At 49.0% G+C, this 20,094-nt stretch overlaps 7 protein-coding genes across 7 annotated transcripts; 2 read left to right on the top strand and 5 right to left on the bottom strand.

Annotated features, from left to right (window-relative positions):
* Positions 1 to 38: 38 nt before the first annotated feature.
* Triagg1_8207 (uncharacterized protein) lies at positions 39 to 1,010 on the bottom strand (the record flags this gene model as incomplete). The annotated part of the gene is made up of 1 exon (XM_062903028.1): positions 39 to 1,010. The coding sequence occupies one exon, from the start codon at positions 1,008 to 1,010 to the stop codon at positions 39 to 41; it is 972 nt and encodes a 323-aa protein (XP_062752836.1).
* Positions 1,011 to 1,776: 766 nt separating this feature from the next.
* Positions 1,777 to 2,866, bottom strand: Triagg1_8206 (uncharacterized protein; the record flags this gene model as incomplete). Its single annotated transcript, XM_062903027.1, has 3 exons — positions 1,777 to 2,182; positions 2,246 to 2,531; positions 2,590 to 2,866. 3 exons carry the CDS (start codon positions 2,864 to 2,866, stop codon positions 1,777 to 1,779), a joined length of 969 nt encoding a protein of 322 aa, XP_062752835.1.
* A 900-nt stretch (positions 2,867 to 3,766) lies between these two features.
* On the top strand, positions 3,767 to 5,779 carry Triagg1_8205 (uncharacterized protein; the record flags this gene model as incomplete). The annotated part of the gene is made up of 9 exons (XM_062903026.1): positions 3,767 to 3,995; positions 4,111 to 4,194; positions 4,247 to 4,535; positions 4,592 to 4,657; positions 4,708 to 4,783; positions 4,841 to 5,181; positions 5,238 to 5,322; positions 5,379 to 5,494; positions 5,614 to 5,779. The coding sequence occupies 9 exons, from the start codon at positions 3,767 to 3,769 to the stop codon at positions 5,777 to 5,779; spliced, it is 1,452 nt and encodes a 483-aa protein (XP_062752834.1).
* Positions 5,780 to 6,892: 1,113 nt separating this feature from the next.
* On the bottom strand, positions 6,893 to 8,583 carry Triagg1_8204 (uncharacterized protein; the record flags this gene model as incomplete). Its single annotated transcript, XM_062903025.1, has 3 exons — positions 6,893 to 7,249; positions 7,352 to 8,461; positions 8,512 to 8,583. The coding sequence occupies 3 exons, from the start codon at positions 8,581 to 8,583 to the stop codon at positions 6,893 to 6,895; spliced, it is 1,539 nt and encodes a 512-aa protein (XP_062752833.1).
* Positions 8,584 to 9,365: 782 nt separating this feature from the next.
* On the top strand, positions 9,366 to 10,766 carry Triagg1_8203 (uncharacterized protein; the record flags this gene model as incomplete). The annotated part of the gene is made up of 7 exons (XM_062903024.1): positions 9,366 to 9,555; positions 9,606 to 9,625; positions 9,681 to 9,717; positions 9,776 to 9,843; positions 9,910 to 10,286; positions 10,348 to 10,443; positions 10,508 to 10,766. The coding sequence occupies 7 exons, from the start codon at positions 9,366 to 9,368 to the stop codon at positions 10,764 to 10,766; spliced, it is 1,047 nt and encodes a 348-aa protein (XP_062752832.1).
* A 1,415-nt stretch (positions 10,767 to 12,181) lies between these two features.
* Triagg1_8202 (uncharacterized protein) lies at positions 12,182 to 13,427 on the bottom strand (the record flags this gene model as incomplete). Its single annotated transcript, XM_062903023.1, has 3 exons — positions 12,182 to 12,587; positions 12,637 to 13,183; positions 13,262 to 13,427. The coding sequence occupies 3 exons, from the start codon at positions 13,425 to 13,427 to the stop codon at positions 12,182 to 12,184; spliced, it is 1,119 nt and encodes a 372-aa protein (XP_062752831.1).
* A 966-nt stretch (positions 13,428 to 14,393) lies between these two features.
* On the bottom strand, positions 14,394 to 16,743 carry Triagg1_8201 (uncharacterized protein; the record flags this gene model as incomplete). The annotated part of the gene is made up of 6 exons (XM_062903022.1): positions 14,394 to 14,942; positions 15,357 to 15,637; positions 15,820 to 15,876; positions 15,925 to 16,253; positions 16,321 to 16,628; positions 16,690 to 16,743. 6 exons carry the CDS (start codon positions 16,741 to 16,743, stop codon positions 14,394 to 14,396), a joined length of 1,578 nt encoding a protein of 525 aa, XP_062752830.1.
* Positions 16,744 to 20,094: the final 3,351 nt, after the last annotated feature.

Raw genomic sequence — 20,094 nt, 5'->3', positions numbered from 1 at the left:
CATCGCTGGCCTCAAAATCGTATCGAATTCACTACCATTCACATGTAGTCCTTTGTTTTCTCAACACACAGCTCCCAAAATTCCTGTGCTTTTCCCGACCCTCCTTCCTCAGTGGTCTTTGATGCATTGACCAAGTCAGCCCTTACGCCGGTCGAAATCCTGCCCCAGGGGATAATGTAAGATCCATTATTCTCCAGACTGATATCCGTAGAGAGCCCAGCGTACAGCTCGGTCAGGGCTCCGAATCGGGGCTTATGAAGCAGCGGATAGGCCATGTATTTGAGATGAAGTGCATTCCGCAAAAGATTCGTGTTGAGAGCGCCTGGGTTTAGGGAGACGCTCACGATAGACGACGATGCTGCCCTCCGCGCAAGCTCTGTAGCGAGAAAGTAGTTTCCAGTCTTGGAATTGGTATAGCTGCGGTTTCGATCCTTGGGAGGGGTGATGAATTCATCAATGATGATGCCATCAGTTGGGGCTGAAAGCTCCATGACTTGGCTGCTGGTCCACACCACGCGGACTGAGCCTTTGGGAGTTGCCTCGTCTGCGGCTGTTGCTTCAAGGAGTGGTAAGAGAAACTGTGTGAAGGCGAATGGCCCCAGACAATTCGTAGCGAACTGCAGCTCGATACCCTGAGCCGAGACGCTGCCAGCGGGCGGTTGAGAGACGCCAGCATTGTTCCAGAGAACATGCAACTTGGATTCTTTTGACTTGAACTCGTCTGCTGAAGCTTTGATGCTGCTCAGGTCGTCGAGCTTCAGGGAAAGGAATTCAAGGCTGCCGTTGGAGGTGCCGGAAGCTTGGATCTCCTCGATGGCTTTGCGCGTCTTCTCTTCATTGCGGGCGGCAATGTAAACCTTTGCGTTCTTTTGATACAATATCTTGGCAAGCTCAAACCCGATACCAGAGGAGCCACCGGTGACAATGACCACCTTGCCGTCCAGAGAGCCTACATTGGCCTCTGTGAATGTCGGCTTTGGTGGGAAAAACTGCGACCACTGGTTTCCCATGGCGACGCTGCGATGGGCTTGAAACAGAGGTAAATATCAGGTAGAATGGAGGTCCGTGAGAATCGTTCTCGATCTGCTATGAGCAATGGATTTGGCAGAGAATTGCCTCGTAATCACCCAGTTGTAACGTATGTGTAGGCAGCGAGCCTTGGAGATTTTCTTGCTGCCCCCCTAAATCAGCGACCAACAACACTTCTTATAGCCGACACAGCAAGGATGCTCGTGTGTTGGACAGCGAATGAGGGGAACGCAGCACGAGTCCGTTTAAGTGCATAAGGTCGACACCTGTGCATTCCACTGGAGACGAAGAGAGAAGCCGTGTTTCAGAGCCTGGTGACATGATGTGATTGATGCTGTGCAAACGGAACGAGAGAGAATTGGTACCTCAGGATCCCCAACCAGAGAGAGGTACATGCAGGGAGCATTTCATGTGATGGAAGGCGGTGGTGCTACTCTGCCCGTGTACCCACGTTGCGCCAAGGCTGTATCTGGTACCTGGGATTTGGGACTTGGGACGCCCAGACTGCCGCCACCCTTGAGTGTTACATGTACTCCATACGAAATCCTCTCTGCATGCTACCTCGCAGCTACTTGACAGTGGTACTAATCGTTCGGTTACGGTTACCAATCAATCTCAACATCGGTGTATCATTGCGCCTTTCCGTTTATCTCTACCTCAACCTCCAGGTGTGAATCCAACCGCAATGCTGCACTACCACCCTCGTCTTACCCGCCATACAACCACGCTGCATATGACTCGCCCGGCCTAGAATTCGTGGTATCGCGGGCAGTAAATGCTCCAAACGAGATTGCCACTGCAACTGTACATGACAGCCTCGATGTACGCCCGAAGATCCCTGGACAGCGCCATGTTCCTCTTTGTCTCGTCGACGTTGCGACGGAAGACGGTGGCATATCGCTGGATCTCTTCTGCGCAGATGGCCTTGGCCTCGTCCTCGCTCACCTGCTGCTCGTTCATAATGACCCAGATGGCGTTGAAGACATAGTCCTGGCCTGCTTTCTCGGCCGCTTGCCTCTCTTTCTCCCACGAGTATAGATCATTGGTGAGTCCCAAGACAGCGTATCCGGGGCGGGCCAGTTCCATGCAGAGGTCGTATTCTTCGTCCGGAATAGTGAGGGCCATGCCAAACGTCAACGTACCGAACCAGATCCTAAACACTACGTTAGCACTGGTGTAACGGTCAAAGATGCCTTCAAGACTGATGAATACTCACAGCTCGCCAGCGTCAATCACCCTTGCGGGGACGTACTCTGCCAAGGTCCGGAATGGCGATTCTCTTGTCTGAGACGCCAACTGGACAAACTTGGCCCAGGCTTTCATAGATGTGATGGCCCGTTGAGGGTCAATCGCAATCATCTCTTTCAATATCTGTGCCTGCAGTCGCTTTTCGGGACGTGATTTGCTGTCCGTCTTGCTGTCTAAAACGCCCTTTCCGAATGCCTCGAGCATCTCCGGCGACTTGACCGAGACATTCTCAAGATCTAGAGTTTCCATCTCGTCTGAACAAGGAATTAGATCATCAAGGGTGTACAGAACCGTATCTGGATGGGGACTCACCATCATAGATGAACGCATATTCGTTTGCATACGAGATGATCTCAAGCCTCTCTGGCAGACATTCTGGAACGGTTACCTGCATGAAGCTGAACCTCTGGCCCAGCCCGCCTTTGTAGTCGGCGAGAGGTTTTACGTGAGTCGACCAATCGACTTGGGCTCGACGTGCTCCACGGATCTCCTTCATAGGCTCTTTGTGCCCACGAAGAGCGATGCCGTTGGCTAACCCGTGTGTCTCGTAGACACTTGGGTCGATGATCTCTGAGTAGCGATACTCCATGGTTCCGTTTCGTACACTGTGATCTGCAGAATTGTGTACCAGCAGTTCGAAGTGATGTGATCTGATGGTACTCTACGTGCTGGGCTCGAGCGTCGGATGATAACCAGCGACATTTTATCCTCAGCAAGCAAGTAGCCCAGGGCCTTGTTGGAAACTCCTAGCCGCCGGACCACGGGATAATTCCATTGCGCATTAACGGCCTTGCCATGTTGATTGATGACTTCCTTGATGTTACACTGTACGTGACTCCGAGATTCCTTGATATTTTGCCCACAAATAGACAACGGCGCAAAACTACCAATTTTAGAAAGTCACGGTATTCCGGCACTTACATCTACTGCCATCATCCTGGGCCGGCACAGCCTGCATTTAGCTGTACCAGATTAGCCACCGACTTCATGGGATGCGCACTGATACTAATCCACACGCATCACAGTATGCAGGCTATTATTGCATCCAATGCAACACTCCACCCCCGTCTGTCCCGTACTAACCAACAAACCGCTGCCTCTGACCCCGATTTTGCAGGTCCTAGGCATGCACGTTACCCACAAAAGATTGGACGGAGGATGAATCCTTCGGGGGAAGGCTGAAGGAGCTCTTATGCCGGTACGTGAAGATTCATCTGAGTATCAGCCATACGAGTAAGATTACTTTGAGCGGGCTAATTGAGGACCCCGATGTGACACGTAGCTAAGACGACGCCACAATATCAAGGCAATTATACATTTGCCTTTTATACTACGTGCTGCTGGAATGTAACAATATGCACGCGTTATTTTCTCTATTGAGAATACTGGCATCTCTTTAAACTCATTCACAGTCTCTCTTCCTCTTCCTCTTCCTCTTCCTCTCATACACTTCTCTCAAGAGTATTGCTTTGTAAACAATCCGTCAATCATGGAGGCGCTGTTATCGCAGCCCGTTACGACGATTGCCCTCGTGGCTACAGTTTCGTTTTCTTTCATCTATAATGTATATCTCGTGATATATCGCCTCTGGTTTTCGCCTCTGGCCAAATTCCCTGGTCCCAAATTTGCTGCGGCCTCCTTCTGGTATGAATTTTATTATGACTACTGGCTGGATGGCAAATACCTGTTCGAAGTGGAGAAGATGCATAAAAAATATGGTAAGTGCAATGGTTCCCATCTCATTTATACTTGGCTAATTCATCCCTCTTCTTTCTTGGACCAAAGGTCCCATTGTTCGAGTGAATCCGGATGAGCTATCTATTCACGATCCAGAGTTTTACAATGAGATATATGTTACGGAGAGCAAACGGCGAACTAACAGCTATGATGTGTTTTGCAAAGGCATCGATTTTGATGGTGAGATTGATACCTCGATCTCAGAGGATTTCTGCTGATACTTGCGCTGTAGGCTCTCATTTGCTCACAGCGGACCACGATCTGCACAGAAAGAGGAGAAAGCCAATGGAAGGTTTCTTTTCGCGGAAAGGAATCACCCAGCTACAGCCAATGCTTGCAGAAGTTGCTCTGCACCTTGAGTCTCGTTTCAGAGAGCTGGAAGGTAAAAATGCAGTTATTCGACTGGACCATGCTTTTTCTGCCTTCTCCGGGGATATTATTGGAAGAATATGCCTTGGTACTGGCGATAGAGGCTCTCACGGCGACCGGTTTCTAGATGCCCCCGACTTTGCTTCTGACTGGTATGCTCCTACCACTTTTGGGTGAAATCTATGCTAATTATGTTGTCACATCTCAGGTATAATGTTATTCACGCTATTGTAAGATCTATCCCGCTGTTTACAGGATTTCCTCAGATCATTCAGTAAGTGCGATTTCCAGCGTTTTATTAGTCAAAGCTAACATGATCATAAGAGTTTTGAGTCTCCTTCCGGAGAGTTTATTGCTCTGGGTCTATCCAAAAGGCCAAATGTTCAACATATTTCGACAGGTCAGTCTGCAGACGTCTCATTGACAGAAACACTTATGTTCTGACATAAGACTTTAGCGAGCATTGAATCAAATACGACTTGCCAACAGTGATCAATCCAAAGGCGAGGACAGTGGAGTCTCTATTTTCCGGCACATTGCAAACAGCGACATGCCAGTAGAGGAGAGAACCGAGGAACGACTGGCAAAGGAAGCCCAGGTCCTTCTTGGTGGCGGCACAGCAAGCACAGCACGCACTATCGGCTTTGCCTCCTACTACATTCTCTCTAGGCCTGAGTTGAGAAGCAAGCTTGAAGCTGAGCTGAAGGAGCCGATGGCCAACTGGCCCGAGCAGGTTCCAACCTGGGCAGAGCTAGAGCAGCTGCCGCTCTTGCAAGGAATCATCAAGGAATCCCTGAGGTATGATCATGAGCAAGCCAACGAGGAGACGATTCTAACCACATGTGCGTATATAGACTCAGCTATGGCGTCATGCATCGCTTGCCAAGAGTGTTTCCCGACCAGGCCATTCAGTACAAAGACTTTGTGATACCTCCAGGGGTAAGACAACCCGAGCATTTTATCCGCCTGTTTCTGTATCTAACGGTGTGCTGCAGATCCCCGTGGGTATGTCTGCATATTTGATGCACTCAGACCCTGAGGTATATCCCAATCCGGGCGAGTTTATACCCGAACGGTGGGTTCATGATGTGAAACCTGCCATGCATCGGTCGTATGTGCCATTTTGCCGTGGGTCAAGAAATTGTCTGGGAATGAAGTAAGTATCTCCCACTTCCCGGATTCCGATAGATCGTGGCAGAAAGAAACTAATCCGTGTTATTATCGCTCAAGTCTAGCTATGGCGGAGATGAGTCTTGTTTTGGCAGTTCTCTATCGCTCTAATGGGCCGAAATTAGAGCTATACGAGACGGACGAGAGTGATGTCAAGCAAGCGCATGACTTCTTGATTCCCCTTCCAAAGCTTAGCACCAAAGGCGTGCGTGCCTTGATTCGTTAGTGCACAGGAGACTCTGTACTGTAGTATTCTGGAGAATGAAGTTATTTTCGGGACAGATATGGGTATCGACGGGGTATCATAGATGAAACCCTGATGAGCAATGATGCAATTTCACTATACCAAAGGGCAGGATGATCTTAAACGAGCAGATTTAACCGTTCGTCTTGCTATCCCAAGTTGGGGTCGGGGATGTGAAGTTCGGATAAGACAAGATACATATTCAGCAAGGCAGACGAGTGGACGGAAAAACTACCGACGGACAAGACTTTTAAGACATTCCATCGTTTTCAGATGCCGAGATAAGAGATCACGTCGAGACGGCGATGTGTTTTGACCAAGTGTTGCCCATTTTGGTTTCAAGGACCGGGTGTGTGTTGGATTTTGGGGGCGGAAAGCAACTTCTAAGGTTACAACAACGTCTTACGCACGGACAGTGATATCCATGGGATTACGCGCTCCAGGGATCATATCTGTCGACATGCCGCATGACATCCCGAGGAGTTGAACATAGCCTATGCAAGTCTGCAAGCGAGGGGCGCATCGCCATACTCCAGGAAGCAGCGGCATGTGGAGGAGTCGTCTCAAAGGCAAAAGGCCCCCAAAGGGCAGATTGCAGTGCAACGCTGTGCTGAGAGGCGAAACGACTTGCCGCAGTATTCTGGCGCTTAGATGCCGTCTCTGTGGGAGCACTGGAACACGGCACGCAAGAGAACAGGCGATGGAATGATCCCGCAATGGCCCAGGCAGAATGCAAATGGTCCACGCGATGCGACGCCAGGGTGGCATGCTTACGGACGCCGAGAAGGGAAATCGCCCATGGCCATGCTGTAGAAAGTTGACTTTATGCATGTATTCCACGGGGATTATTACTCCATAGCCGCTGCTACTCACTACTGTACGTTGGACTGCTCGAGCATGGCGTTTGTCCGCATTCACAAGGTCTCGTCCAACCGTTTACTGAACACATGCAGAGTTTCGGCGTGCAACCACTAACAACACATGTCGTCGATTCACGTGGGTGGCACAAGGCAGCTTCATTTGTCTCTTTGTCCAAACACTGTGACTGACACTGACTGTGTCCCCTTGCCAACGTGGGACAATATACAGCAAATCTTATGCGACTGAGGCCGTGTCCCGGAGCCTTGCTCGCACCTCCATCGGCTTCTTTTCCACAAGCAGAAATGTCCTCAGATCCTCCCACCGCATCTTGCGATCCTCTACCACCTCGAAATCAAACGCCCAGATCAGCTTGGAAAGGATCAGCCGCAGCTCCGCCCACGCCAGGTGCTGCCCCAGGCAGGCCCTTGGCCCGTCGCTAAACGGCTGGACAACCTGGAGGCGATCATGGAAGAAGGGCGACTCCTGGTCTGTGCGGCTGTCAGAGAGCCAGCGCTCCGGAACGAATGATGTGGCCGAGTGGAAGTATGCCGGGTCACGGTTCATCGTGTATGCTTGTATCGAGACGGGAGTCTGGGCCAGCCCCCAACGTTGCAGTTAGCCAAGGATACAACGGGGACGCAAGGGTGAGGGATTCGAAAAGAAGAAGAAAGATAGGCGCGCTTTTGCACATACCCCTCCCGGAAGCCATGTTCCGCATACTGTATCGCCTCCCTCTGGAACCCGCCGCGGGAGAATCCACGGGACGGGCGGGCAGAGCCTGAGGCCCTCGTTTAGGACCGCGTTGAGGTATGGTAGCTTGCGCAGTGCGTCGAGGTCGATGTCACTCTCCTGCTGAAAGGTGCCGCGGATTTCTCTCACTAGAGTCTCCAGCTTGTCGGGGTTGTTGACCAGGTAGTTGAGGGTGCCGCTCAGGGCTGTCGCCGTCGTCTCGCTTCCTGCGGTCGTCAGCACCATGAAGGTAGTGTGGACGGTGCCCTCTGGCAGCTCGCGGCGCTCTGTGCCTCGTATCACATGAGACATGATGTCAGGTCGCTCAAGCTCGAAGTTGAGACGCCTGTCAACCTTGTCCACGATCTGCTGGTAGTGGTCCCGCTGCATCTTCCTCAGAGACGGAGGAATACACATCATAAGAAGACGCTCGACGATTGGATAGAATCGTGCGGCTGCGACATAGGACGCCGCCTTGACACTATTGAACAGCAGAGCGATCCAAGGGTGGTACTTGGAATCCTGGAGACAGTTGAAGGACTCGCCAAATCCAAGGTCGCCGAAGATGTCAAAGGCAGTGAAGTTGAACCAGGGCACCATGTCAATGACTGCACCGCTTTCTGGTGTCTCATTCACGCGCTCACGTATCCTTTCCGCCAAGAGATTGACATAAAAGTGCAAAATGTGCTCTTGCTCTTTCAAGGCGCGAGGCGTGAATCCAGGAGCCAGAAGACTGCGGATGCGTGCATGATGCTTTGGGTCGATGGCGCTGAGTAGAGAGTCTGCCATGCCGGGCTGCGTTTTCCACCAGACGAGGTCCTTTAGAAACTGAGGGTGATCTTTACGAAGCTGGAATATGTCCTTGTAGGCGTCTTCATGGGCAAAAGTGACTTCGTCTGGCGCAATACGGATGATGGGGCCATATTGATGATGCAGGCGCTCGAAATCATGGACAATTGTTCCCCTGAGGAGGGACCAGATAAACGGCAACCGAGATGCCCTCCATGCAACGGGACCCGGGATTTTAGACAAGGGATGAAAATACAGGTTATAAACAACTCGAAGCACGTTATACTGGGATATCGTCAGCCTGTGATCTGGATTCTGTTTATTCGCTCTCATACAGTTGTGAGCGTGAGAGCGGTGGTGCTAAGCCACTCCGAGGCCGTGACGGGCCATCCCCAGGAGGCCACCATGACACGAGATGAATGTTTCGGGCCTATACTGTGAAAGAAGGCCGTTTATGAAAGGAACGATGATTTATTTAGAACTGAATGAAGACGGGCTTTTTGAATGATGCCGCTCGGCTTCTTCAAGATCAGATTTCACAGGCCCTTTCTCGCATACGTTGGCCTTGATAAGCCACCCCGACGCAAACATTCCTTGCTTGCGCAATGCAACTGCAACTCGGCCATGCCCATCCCGTGTCTTACCATGCCAACCAACAGAAGTTGGGGGAAGACCCAATTTACGGGAGATCCTGCTTCTCCAATTGGCAGCCTCGTGGGGGTTACGCCCAGCCAAAGGATTCGCCAGTGTGCCACTCCTCATCGGTTTCTTCTGCAACACAAGTGGCGGGTGTGGACGGAGAATGTGCGTCTGTGTACTCCGTCCTTTGCTTTGTGTATGGCAGTGTGTGCATACAGCAAGATATCGATGTGATGATTTCCAATCAGGCAGGCGCTCACATTCCATGTCGCAGGATTCATCTTCCCGTCCTCCATTGAGTCTAGCATGGTGTTTTTCTTTTTCAGCCCCGGCGATGCTCGGCACATTTTTCGCATCGAATGGCGTTATAATATGTACAGATTATTTCGCATGGCTTTTTCTGGGTTTCCCCGGACCATGCGTTTTTGACACATACTGACCATCTGCTGCTGCCCGGCCTCTGCAGATTTCTGCTGCTTCCACTCATTTGATACTACTGCCATTTCATCGAGCAAGCAACGTGAGACTTACCGCGAGGGTTCGGGAACTCATGGCTTCGCAATGGCTTGGATCGATTCCTCCTCCTCCGGGAGTCGAGCCGAATTTCATTGATCCTTATGATCATATGACGGAGAATATCGCGCTGCATACGGTGTTGTTGACGCTGACCACGCTGGCCGTGGGTATGAGACTGTACACGCGCTGCTGGATCACAAAGGCCAAACTCGGGGTGGACGACTGTGAGTTTGGCTACTATACTATACCTCATCGGAAGACTAACGGGTAACAGATTTCTGTATTGTATCATATGTGAGAATTAGAAAGAGTCACGCTGTCCTTGGTCAGTATTTGCTAACATGAGCAGTTTATGACCATCGCCTTTTCGGCATTCATGTTGAAATGTAAGGAGATACTCTTTCTACAATGTATTGGATTTATGTAAAATAACAATGGAAACAGGTTATACAAAGGGAATCGGTCGCCACATGTGGAATGTCCCCATCCAAGATGTCACAGAAATGCTAAAGGTAAATCTCAAAAACTTCATCGCCGTTTCCAACGACGTCTTCCATTAACATCACTCGTCTTTCCAGTGGTTTTCCATCGGGTCCTTCATTTATCTGCTCCTCGGAGGCTGCGTCAAACTCACCTTCCTCTTCTTCTACTACCGAATCTTCTCGGAAACAAACAAGATGCGCTACCTCGTCATCCTCGGCATCGTCTTGGTCGTCGGCTTCAGCCTCAGCCTGTTCTTCGGAAACGTCTTTAGCTGCATCCCGGTGGAAAAAGCATGGAACCCAATCGTCCCCGGCCACTGTTTGAACCCTGTGTATCTGCCTTATGTTTCTGGCATCTCGAGCTCGGCGTTGGATCTGTACACGCTCGTTTTGCCTGTCCCCGTCCTTGTGGGCCTGAACATGGATCTTAAGCGGAAGGTGAAGGTCATTGCCGTCTTTAGCATTGGTTTGTTGTGCGTCAAAGCTCTTGTTCGGGGGATATTGGATTCGAGTGGCTAACGAAAGGATTTGTAGTGCCTGCGCCGCCAGCCTTATTCGCCTTGGAATGACGCCGATTCTCCACAGCAACCCCGATGCTTCCTGGAATCTCTCCAAGATGTCTGTATGGGCGTGAGTAATCCCTATACAGCTATATCATTGTTGAATACTTCTCAATGCTAATAATCTACTACAGAACTGTCGAAGTCAACGTGGGCCTCATTTGCGCATGTCTTATGCTTCTGCCCGCCTTCCTCAACCACGTCCTCCAAGGTCCCGTCCTGGATTCCATGTCTCGCTTGTTCTCTGGAGCGTTTGGTCGGCTATCTGGGAGGAGGTCTCAAGAGAGCAAGTCCCCCATTGGGAATCGCGACACTTGGGCGGCGTATGTTGAGCAGCGAGATTCCGACTCTCAGCTCAAGGGCCTCCACCACCACGAAGTCGCCCAAAAATAAGGCCCCCTCCCCTTGCTGTGTACTATCAAAGTTTGGAAGAGATGAATAGTCATTTCGGATTTACCTTTCTCCTCATGTCTTTCGGGACATGACTGCTTGATCAAGTGGTGTTGGTGACCGTTTATGATCGATTGCGGCGTGTGCCGGTTCTCTTGACAGGACCGGCGTTGCTCGCTCGCACACAATTGATCAGTTTTCTATCTCTTCCTTCGAATGCGCTAAAGGTGTTGATGATAACATGTAGACGTTTTCTGGCCAGTGCCTGAGTCAATCATCAGTTCTATTTTTGCGCACTTTGCATTGACCATTTGCCATCCAAGTGTGCAGCAGTTTGCATTTGATGCAATACGAGAGATACCACATGCCTGATTGAACAGTATCAAGGTCTATTCTGTTTTGTATAAGAGTTGACGAACCGTGTATGTATTTAGCATCAAAGCTTAGTTGTCAATTGCATTAGAGATACTAGCTCCCTGTTAAACAGATGAGGGAAGATTTACTCCGGCTTCCGCCAGACCTTGCCCTCACTAGCCACAAACAACCAGAGACAATGTTTGTAGCTACGTTATACTCATTATCCACGTTGTCTGTTCCAAGATGCTATCTCTTTGTATTGAAATGCTCAACTTTAGACAATATATTCTTCCGCTTTCGTGAATATGGCAACCCTCTCACTGCGTCAGGATTCCGTGTTGTAGTCATCAAGTCGAGACAGCGGGCAACGCACCAGCCCAAGAAGTATTTATGTGAGATGCTCACATTCATTTCAATTCCCATATCTAGTTAGATTCCCATTTATCCATTTCTCAGCTCTTTTCGTTTTTTTCTTTGACCGCTACCTTTTATTCGTTTAACATGGCTTGGGTTTGGTATATCATAAATCGCACCACTGCTTCTCAAACAGGTACTCAGAAAAGTCAGCAAGGCTATAAATTAATCTCTAGTGACATCTCCGAAACACGTTTGCATGCCTACCAAGCAGGGAATCGCTCATCAGGCCCGATGCCATCGTCTCTCTCCATCACGGCTTATGAAGGCGTTTAACTTGGGAACTTAGTAGATCTAGTAGAGATAGATAGATCTAGTAGAGACAGATAGCTCTAGTAGAGACAGATAGATCTAGTAGAGACAGATAGATCTAGTAGAGACAGATAGATCTAGTAGAGATAGATAGATCTAGTAGCGACAGATAGATCTAGTAGAAATAGATAGATCCAATAGAAGTAGATAGATCTAGTAGAAGTAGATAGATCTAATAGGGAAAGACAGAAACTTGATTGATGATAGAACTAGAACTAACTACATCGTTGACTAACATCTAAACGTACCTAACTTTTTTCTTTTAAATCTAGTATGGGTAGAGGGGCGCAATCTTTGACCAAATGACTCCACTTGATATATCCACCAAGGGTGACTCAAAATGTCCTTTGTTTCACATTGGAAGGAAACGTGGAGGAGATCTTGCCGGCTCCAAGGTCGTGTTTCATAGATATGTATGGAGGTTTTTGTGCAATATCACCCGTCACAATCCAGGCTTTGGGGCTTAAGAATGCGATAGGTATGAGGGTTGTGAGCTCTCGCATGGTTCCTGCTTCGTCAAGAATAACAATGTCAGGCCTAAATGATTGTCGAAAAGCAAAATTCGAGGCTCCGACTGGTGTTGTTACAACCGTTTCGTGGAAATCTATCAAGAAATCCTCGTAGAGTGATTTAAACTCAGCCTTGAACATCGACTTGGAGTCGTCATCTAGTCCCTCACCGCTTTCGACTTTGCCCAAGTGTCCAACAAGCTCTTTTGAAGCGTAGCTCATCACTATGAAGCTTCAAAAAATCAAGTGCCGCACGGTGTAGAGAACGGCCTAGGTTCTACCGCGTAGCCTTCCGAGTATTGTCATATGCGTTGTGAATGCCCAGTAAAATTTCATTCAAGGCGTGGGTTGCTAGAAATTGATTCTTAATCGACGCATTTTCGTTATCCTTCTCCGCCTCAGATTGGCCAAATGCCTCTTCGTATGTACGCCTAGTGGTGCCCTTCATGCCTGATTTTACCTCGCTTCCCATTGGGTCAAGTCGAATGACTGGCGGTGAGTTTTCGATCCCGAGCTGGTTGTAGGTCTCTACCAAGCGATTGGTGAATGTCTCAACCCCAGCATTGTTGTTGAGAAAATATAGAATCTTGACTTCATCTGGCTTGGCATCGGCAGGCTGTACACTTTCTTTGCAAGATCCAAATTGAGAAAAGATGATGGCTATCTCCATATATGATTTACCAGAACCAGCAACCTCAGGAAGAAAAGAAATCCCTACTGGAAGGCTGCTCAGGTTGCCGAAAGCTTCTCGCATAGAGGGATTGATCTGCTTCAAGATATCTCGTAGGAAACGAGGAGCATTGTCCGATTTGATCACATTGCCCAAAGCTGGTATTTAATCCAGGAGATTCGTCTTGGCAGTGGTTGGATCAAACTGCATCAAGTATTTGTATGCCGCAAGGCTACCTTCTGAAGGCCGGGGACCGGTTGAAGTTGGGTGTTTGAGAGAACTAATCGCATTGACTTCCGCACGAATGGTCTTATCAGAGCACATCCGTTTGATTTGAACACTATGAGTGTTTGCCGGATTCATCAACCCAGCGAAGAATTCCATAGAGCGCTCAGATTGCATAGGGGTTTCGAAACCTGGCGAATTGATCGGTAACACAGGTTTGAGTTCGCTTTGAATCGGTTTTGCGTCATGATCTGTTGGCTTCCAATTAAATATGTCTGGTACTGAGTGTTCAGATTGGACAACGGGAAATCAATACGGCATGCACATTGCAGACCACCAACGAGAGTTATCTCGTTTGCTTTTATTAACCTCCGGAGCGCGAAGAAGGTCATAATAATTAGCCACCCACTAACACACACGATTCGACGACACTTAGGTGTCATCCATGCCTTCTTCACAGAACGCTTCATCGAGAAAGTATTCTGGAGTTGGTCTTTCTGGTTCGTCAGGTGGCGCGTTCGTTTCGGGTGATGGAATTTCTGGAGTGTTCGACGGCGAGCGTATGTCTGGTGCATGCGCGCTTCCGGGGTATTGGGCAACGTGGGTCCTTCGTTCGGGAGTTGGGTCGTTTCGTGTTTAGTGCTGAGCCATCCAATCACGGCGGGCGGTCCACTCCCGCAGGGTGAGTTGCTGTTTGACGCGATCCACGATAACATAGTCGAGGTCTACGTCAATGAGCTTAGACAGAGCTGGATCGGTTCCCATTATGAGTCTTCGGGCTTTGGCGTCCTCATCCATATCGCCGGCTTCATTATAGCGCAAGCTTGCGGTCGATGTACTCCTGCAATGAGAGTTCGTGTTCGTTGGCAAACGAATGTTTCAAATTGTCTACTTCAACCATGAGTGCTCCACGGTCCTTTCTGAATTGCTGGTGGAGGAGGTCCTTCTAAGCGTCAAGGCTCACAGCTAGGCGATGACGGGTCTCTATGTTGAGTGATTGGAACCAACGGCAACCGTCTGAGGTTAGTTAGGGCAGCAAACCCGGCACGATGTTTTTCAGCACCACATCCTCTCCGTGGGTGGTAGCAAGCTACTCCAACTGACTGATGTATGCGGAGATAGGGGTTTTGGAAGTGTCCAGTGCTAGAATTTCTGCTTTAAATGACCGTCGATGCCCAGAGTGGGAGAAGTGTGTCGCCGACGGAGCTCTCTGCCGGGGAGGACGACTCGGGGTAGGTGATCGCTCTCCACGCCGTTGATGATCTCTTGCGTAACTCGACTCCTGCCTCGTGTTCGTCCGAAAGAAGCTGAGGCGGGGAGCGACGTCAACGGGGTCTTGCTAAGCGTCCGGCTGATGTAGATCAACGTCCAATTAACGTGACGAAGTTGGTGGCACGCAGGTCGGGTTCCACGCGGTGGAGGTCGTTCAGACGGGTGTTCAGAAACGTGAGAGGAGCCGCCTGAAGCGCGTTTGGAGCTGGACACACTTCGGGGAGACTGTTTAGGATCGTCGAACACTCGAGCCTTGTGGAAGCGGTCAACAGTCTCCCCAAACTCTATGTCACTCGACAGCGGGGATTGTTTCTTGTGTATCTGTCTAATAATATCGGCGTCCAGGAGCGAGCAGGCTTGTTCCGATTGGCTTTTCAAGACGGCATCGGCGGAGGCCTTGGATCCGGCGGTGAACACCCTCTACAGAGAAGTGTAGTGGCTGATCTTAACTTCTCGAGCCGCGAAGTTGATCAGGGCCGCATCCCTCATATATTGGGCCCGAGTACTCCGTATACTGAGCCAGAGGGTCTGCGCGATGAGGGTCGTTCAATATGTCTGCAGGGGGATCCCTTTCAGAAACGGCTGAAGTATTGCCTGCAGCCACTGCCGGTTCCGCTTCCGCGCCTTGGCCTGTTTCTCGGCGGGTTCTGGGAGCTAGCGCGTTGAAGGAACGATATAGCTGTGATTGGATGGGTACGGGTATAAATCGAGTTGGGGTGTGATCGTGCTCCATGTTGGCGGTAGCTATGATAAGGTTGGTGGGATGTAGGTTTTCCAAGGGGTATTTTTCCTAATCGGAGAGAGAGCAGAAGGCGGGATATTGACGCAGGTTACCCCCGTAAGTGTCAACGGGTTAACACAGTCCGTCTGTTCAGAACAGTATGGGCAAGGGGTGTTTTCGTTGATAGTCGGGGTGCTGTATGGCTTCCTCTTGAATAGAGGTTGTCTGCGTTCCAAGGGCTGGATATGCAGCGCGCTATTGTGTCTGAAGAACGGACTCTTGGGCTCAAGCCGGTCGTTGTCCAACAAGGCTAAGCGAGAAATAGATTGCGCGAGCTGCGCTTCGCTTGGTTCAGGAAGGACGCTTCCGTCAAACGTCTTCTGAGGTGAAGGAGCTGCGTAATCGGGTACTAGTCGGGAAGATGCGCCAGGGGGGGGGGGGGGGAGAAGAAGGAGTGCGTGCGACTGATTGTCGAAAGGCAAGGCATAACTTCAAAGGAGATCTAGTTAAAAAAAAAAAAAAAAAAAAGAGTAACGAACCGATGCTGTAGTCAGTTAGGCACCGGGGTGAGCATACGCTCAACGACCCCCGTCACTAGGACGAGCGGCTGTTTTGGTTGACGGAAATCGCGCGCTAAAGAGAGAGCGATACGCGTGAATCACGCGCCTGACTGTGTGTAACGTAGATCTTGGTGTTTCTCGGGGCTTCTGGGGGAATGGTCTGTTTGGCGCAGCTCCTCGGTCTCTTCCTCCGTCAAATCACGAATGAACAAATCGCCAACGTCATTCAAAATAAGTTGGTGATGATTCCCTTCTATTTGGTAAGAGTTCAAGGCATTGAAAAGGATTTCGAATGTGACAGGGCGTTTGTCTTGAGTTTGACTTGTTTGTGCGGAGATCTCCCCGATTTGAGACAATAGATGCTTGCCTTCCTTTGACCGGTCAAGTTTGGTTTTGACGCCACTCACGACCTTGGCTTTGATGATGCCTATGCCGGCCAGATTCGTATCTCTTCAAAGAACACCATCGAGGTGACGGCAAAAAAAGCATGATGAGAACGCTCTGAACGCATTGAGACGCTTCTGCCCAGAAGCCCAGAAATCTTCTGGCAAAGTCATCTCTATGGACAATCTTAACCACGATCGCCAGCGTATCCATCCCGAGGAAAGCAAAATCATTCTCGTTGTTGTGCATTGCAAATGTAGCATCAAGTGATTCAGATGATGTGGAAGAGAATTTTTGAACGTTATTGGGGCCAGGAGTACTGATAGGAACATCGTTGATGTTCATGTACACATGAAAGGATCCAGTCCAGTCATCGGCAGCGCCACCGGTTTTGTCCAAAAGCATTTGCCGTCTGTCAAGGTGCTTCATTGTCTCCTCAGCCTGAAGCAGAATTAGCACGAATTTCCACAGTATCGCATTGAAAAGAAAGGACAAAACGTACGTTAACGAAACCATCGCCATCATTGTCAGTCACGGCTGGGAACTCGGTAGCCATGTTGCTTTTCTCGATCTGGCGTAAAATTAGCAAGACTTGCAAAATATAGCGGGAAAAGGTAGCTAACAAACCGATCAAGCGGCTACGCTAGGGTAATTTTGGGGAATAGGTATCATAGTACTTGTACCCGTAGCAGCGCGTCTCGTACTGTACCGCTGGTGTGGCTGTTGGTACTCGTAGTACTTGTAAAAGTGGGATGGGGCGAGACGGGGGTTTTCGTGTACTGCCATGTACTCCGTATGGCTGAATCTGTGGAGTGCAGAGGGCTAAAAATCGCCAAGGGCTTAGTGGGTCACGAGCTCGCTTAGCGCCTGCACTAAAAGCAATTGTGCAAATCGCGGGCTTTTTTCTGAAATCGTAGTACGATTTGTTTGTTTATCTAGAGAGAAAGAGGTTAGATATTGCAGCCAGAGGAGCATCATGTCTCCAGATTTTGGTGTTGCATTGCCAGGGGAAGTAGGGTGGATACTGTACCTTATGTGCGAGTTGAATATCTAGCTGAACAGTTTTAAGTCATGCCCCGGACTCTGGAAGTGTTGTAGAATTAAAAATGCAGGCCGTAATGCCTAGCCGAGTAGTTTTTAATCATCAAGTCATGCCCCGGACTCTGGAAGTGTTGTAGAATTAGAAATGCAGGCCGTAATGCCTAGCCGAGTAGTTTTTAATCATCAAGTCATGCCCCGGACTCTGGAAGTGTTGTAGAATTAGAAATGCAGGCCGTAATTCCTACCGAACAGTTTATAGTCATGAGCGGGACTGTAAAAGTGGAATGAAGTTGTAGAAATGCAGGCCGAAATGCGTCGTGGGAGGGAATGTGGAAGATGAGGTGAATTGGAGAGGCGAGATGTTGAAACTGAATGTTGCGATAAACAGGTAAAGTACTAAGCACGTGACCTTGATTGTGTAATGCCCCACCATCTCGAGCTGATCCATTCCACCTACGATCACAATAGAGTCACGGGAAACAGTATACAAGAGTCAAATTGTATTTTTATATTGAATTATTATAGGTAATCTGAGATATGCCAAAGAAGTTGATTACGATCATTCACTCATCAGGCTCCAGCTTTCTTCAACCGTCGCGAGCTATTGCCTTGGCTACTGTAGCCTCCTCCCCTCCCCCACCATGTCGTGTTATTCAACACCTTTTTACAGATGGTCATGAGGTTCGCTGACTCGCGCTTCGATCGCTGCAGCGGCATTGGGGTCCAATGGAGAATCGAAGTATGCCCATCGGGTCCCTTGTGACATGGTCGACAGCGAATGTTCGTGGTCCTGGTCCTTGCAACGCAGTGGCGACTAACCAATCTGTTTCCCAGCAGTCTTGAGCCAATTCCGCCCACATTCGATAATACTTGCGTTGCTCATAGTATGCTCCCAATACTAAGGTGCTTCCAGGGTTTTTACAAATACAACGATCTAATCCGCTTTTGCTATACTCTCATCCAACACCGGATACGTCCCGGCTATGGCTGTTGCCAGGTAGTCCACCGCCCGAGGGAAGGGAGGCCCTTGAGAGATACTACCACGATGTGGGAATCGTCGGCGAAACAAGTGTTCCCATGTGCATTCGTACATGTAATGTCTGAATTCAGTGACGGTTTCCTTCTGGCGACACCATACCCAGCCATCCCAGAGAAGACATACTTGTCCATTGAGGACCTGAAGCCCAAAGGAAGAAATTATGTGATCGCATAGCAATGACATTTCCCACTGGAAGTGTATGGTGCCACCAGCATCCCATTCTTTTTCGTCGTCCAGAAATCCCCTGGCGGCACCTTCAAATAATTGGATTGTCATAGCGCGTCTGGAGAAATAGCTGGGCCATAACCGCAACCCCATTTTGGCGTATATTCTCTGCCAGCCCATCGATGAGCTCCTTTTTTTTTCTTTCGCATCTTCTCCAGGCATAGATGACTTATATCCTCACTAGGACCGATTGAGCCGCTGAATGAAGGCTGCGGCCGAGCATTCTGTCGTTTCTCTAAATGCACCAGTGGCGTCCTTAGCCTGCCAGATTCCCAAGTGCTACAGGTGAAAGTCTGTTCTCTGCAGGTATCGACTATTGCCTGGCAAAATGCATTATATGATCGGACCTACTCTAGATTATGGTTGATTGGTTGAAGACATGAAACTTCCGATGCTGCGTCTCTGCTCGGCGCGTCGCCGGTTGCCGCTCCGCCATCACCCCCACGATCCAGGAGCGGGCTTGCAGTGGACTTCAAGGCCTCAGTAATCGCACCGGTAAACACAGATTCACAATGACGAACGGTACTGAAGTCATGTTGCGGTGAAACTCTCGCTACATGTACTCGGGTAGACAATGTATAAACCGATCATCTCTACCAGATCCATCTACTTTCTACTAGATCTATCTGTCTCTACTAGATTCACCTGCTTTCTACTATATTTATCTGTTTTTATTAGGTTTATCTGTTTCTACTAGATCTATCTGCATCTACTGCTAGATTTATTTACATCTACTAGATCTATTTACTCTTACCAGATCTTTTACTTCTACTGGGTCGATTTTTAACATGATTAGATCAAATTCTATCTTTTACCTCTTCTTTATATACACTGCTGTGAGATATCCGGTTAATCTGATGACTCAACGGCAGATGCTCCACGACAAGTTCAAAATTTAACTGTCGTATGCTCAACAGTCTATGAGGTAAGGCAACCATCATTACACATTTCATGTCATTTCGTTATGTGAAGTAATTAAATCGTCTTGGCAATCGCATGGAAAATCGTGCACTACATCCGACTTCACCTCAGCTTTTGTAGATTCACCCTCTTCTCAACATTTCATAGCCACTCAAAGATTTAACATATGGCAGCAGATTCAACGGCTCTTCTCTATCATATAGTGTGACTCGAATCACATTTTCCTTTCAATATTCTGTATGTGTCAGGTAATCCTTGAATAGTAGAAGATTGTACCAATAGTGTAAACTATCACATACTCTCTTCTATTGGCCTTGTCGCCGGGCAATGAGCCGTCGAAGGAATAAAACGAATTCACTTGGGGCGGAATTAAACTCTTCACATCTCTATCCTTAAGTAAACAATCATCATTAGTCCATCTAACTGAGAAACTATCGCACCACCAATCTTTCCATATGTCGCCTTTGCCGACAATCTGGTAACCCTTCCTTGACCTATCCATCCCTCAGCCGTCCTGATACCCCTTTCCAAGTTCGCGTACACACCATTTTCTCAATGCTTGCAATTGCCAAAACTTTTCGCCTGTCATCCTAAACTCTCTGATCAACTCTTAAGCCACTCCAACCATGCTCATTATACTTCCTTATTCCATTTTTTGCTGTGCATTTGTTCATCTTCGGA

The sequence above is a fragment of the Trichoderma aggressivum genome (assembly GCF_033847375.1).
Source record: "Trichoderma aggressivum f. europaeum strain CBS 100526 chromosome Unknown scaffold_039, whole genome shotgun sequence".
Taxonomy (NCBI): domain Eukaryota; kingdom Fungi; phylum Ascomycota; class Sordariomycetes; order Hypocreales; family Hypocreaceae; genus Trichoderma; species Trichoderma aggressivum.
The sequence above is the reverse complement of the archived record's forward strand: the minus strand, read 5'-3'. Positions and strand labels throughout refer to the sequence as shown.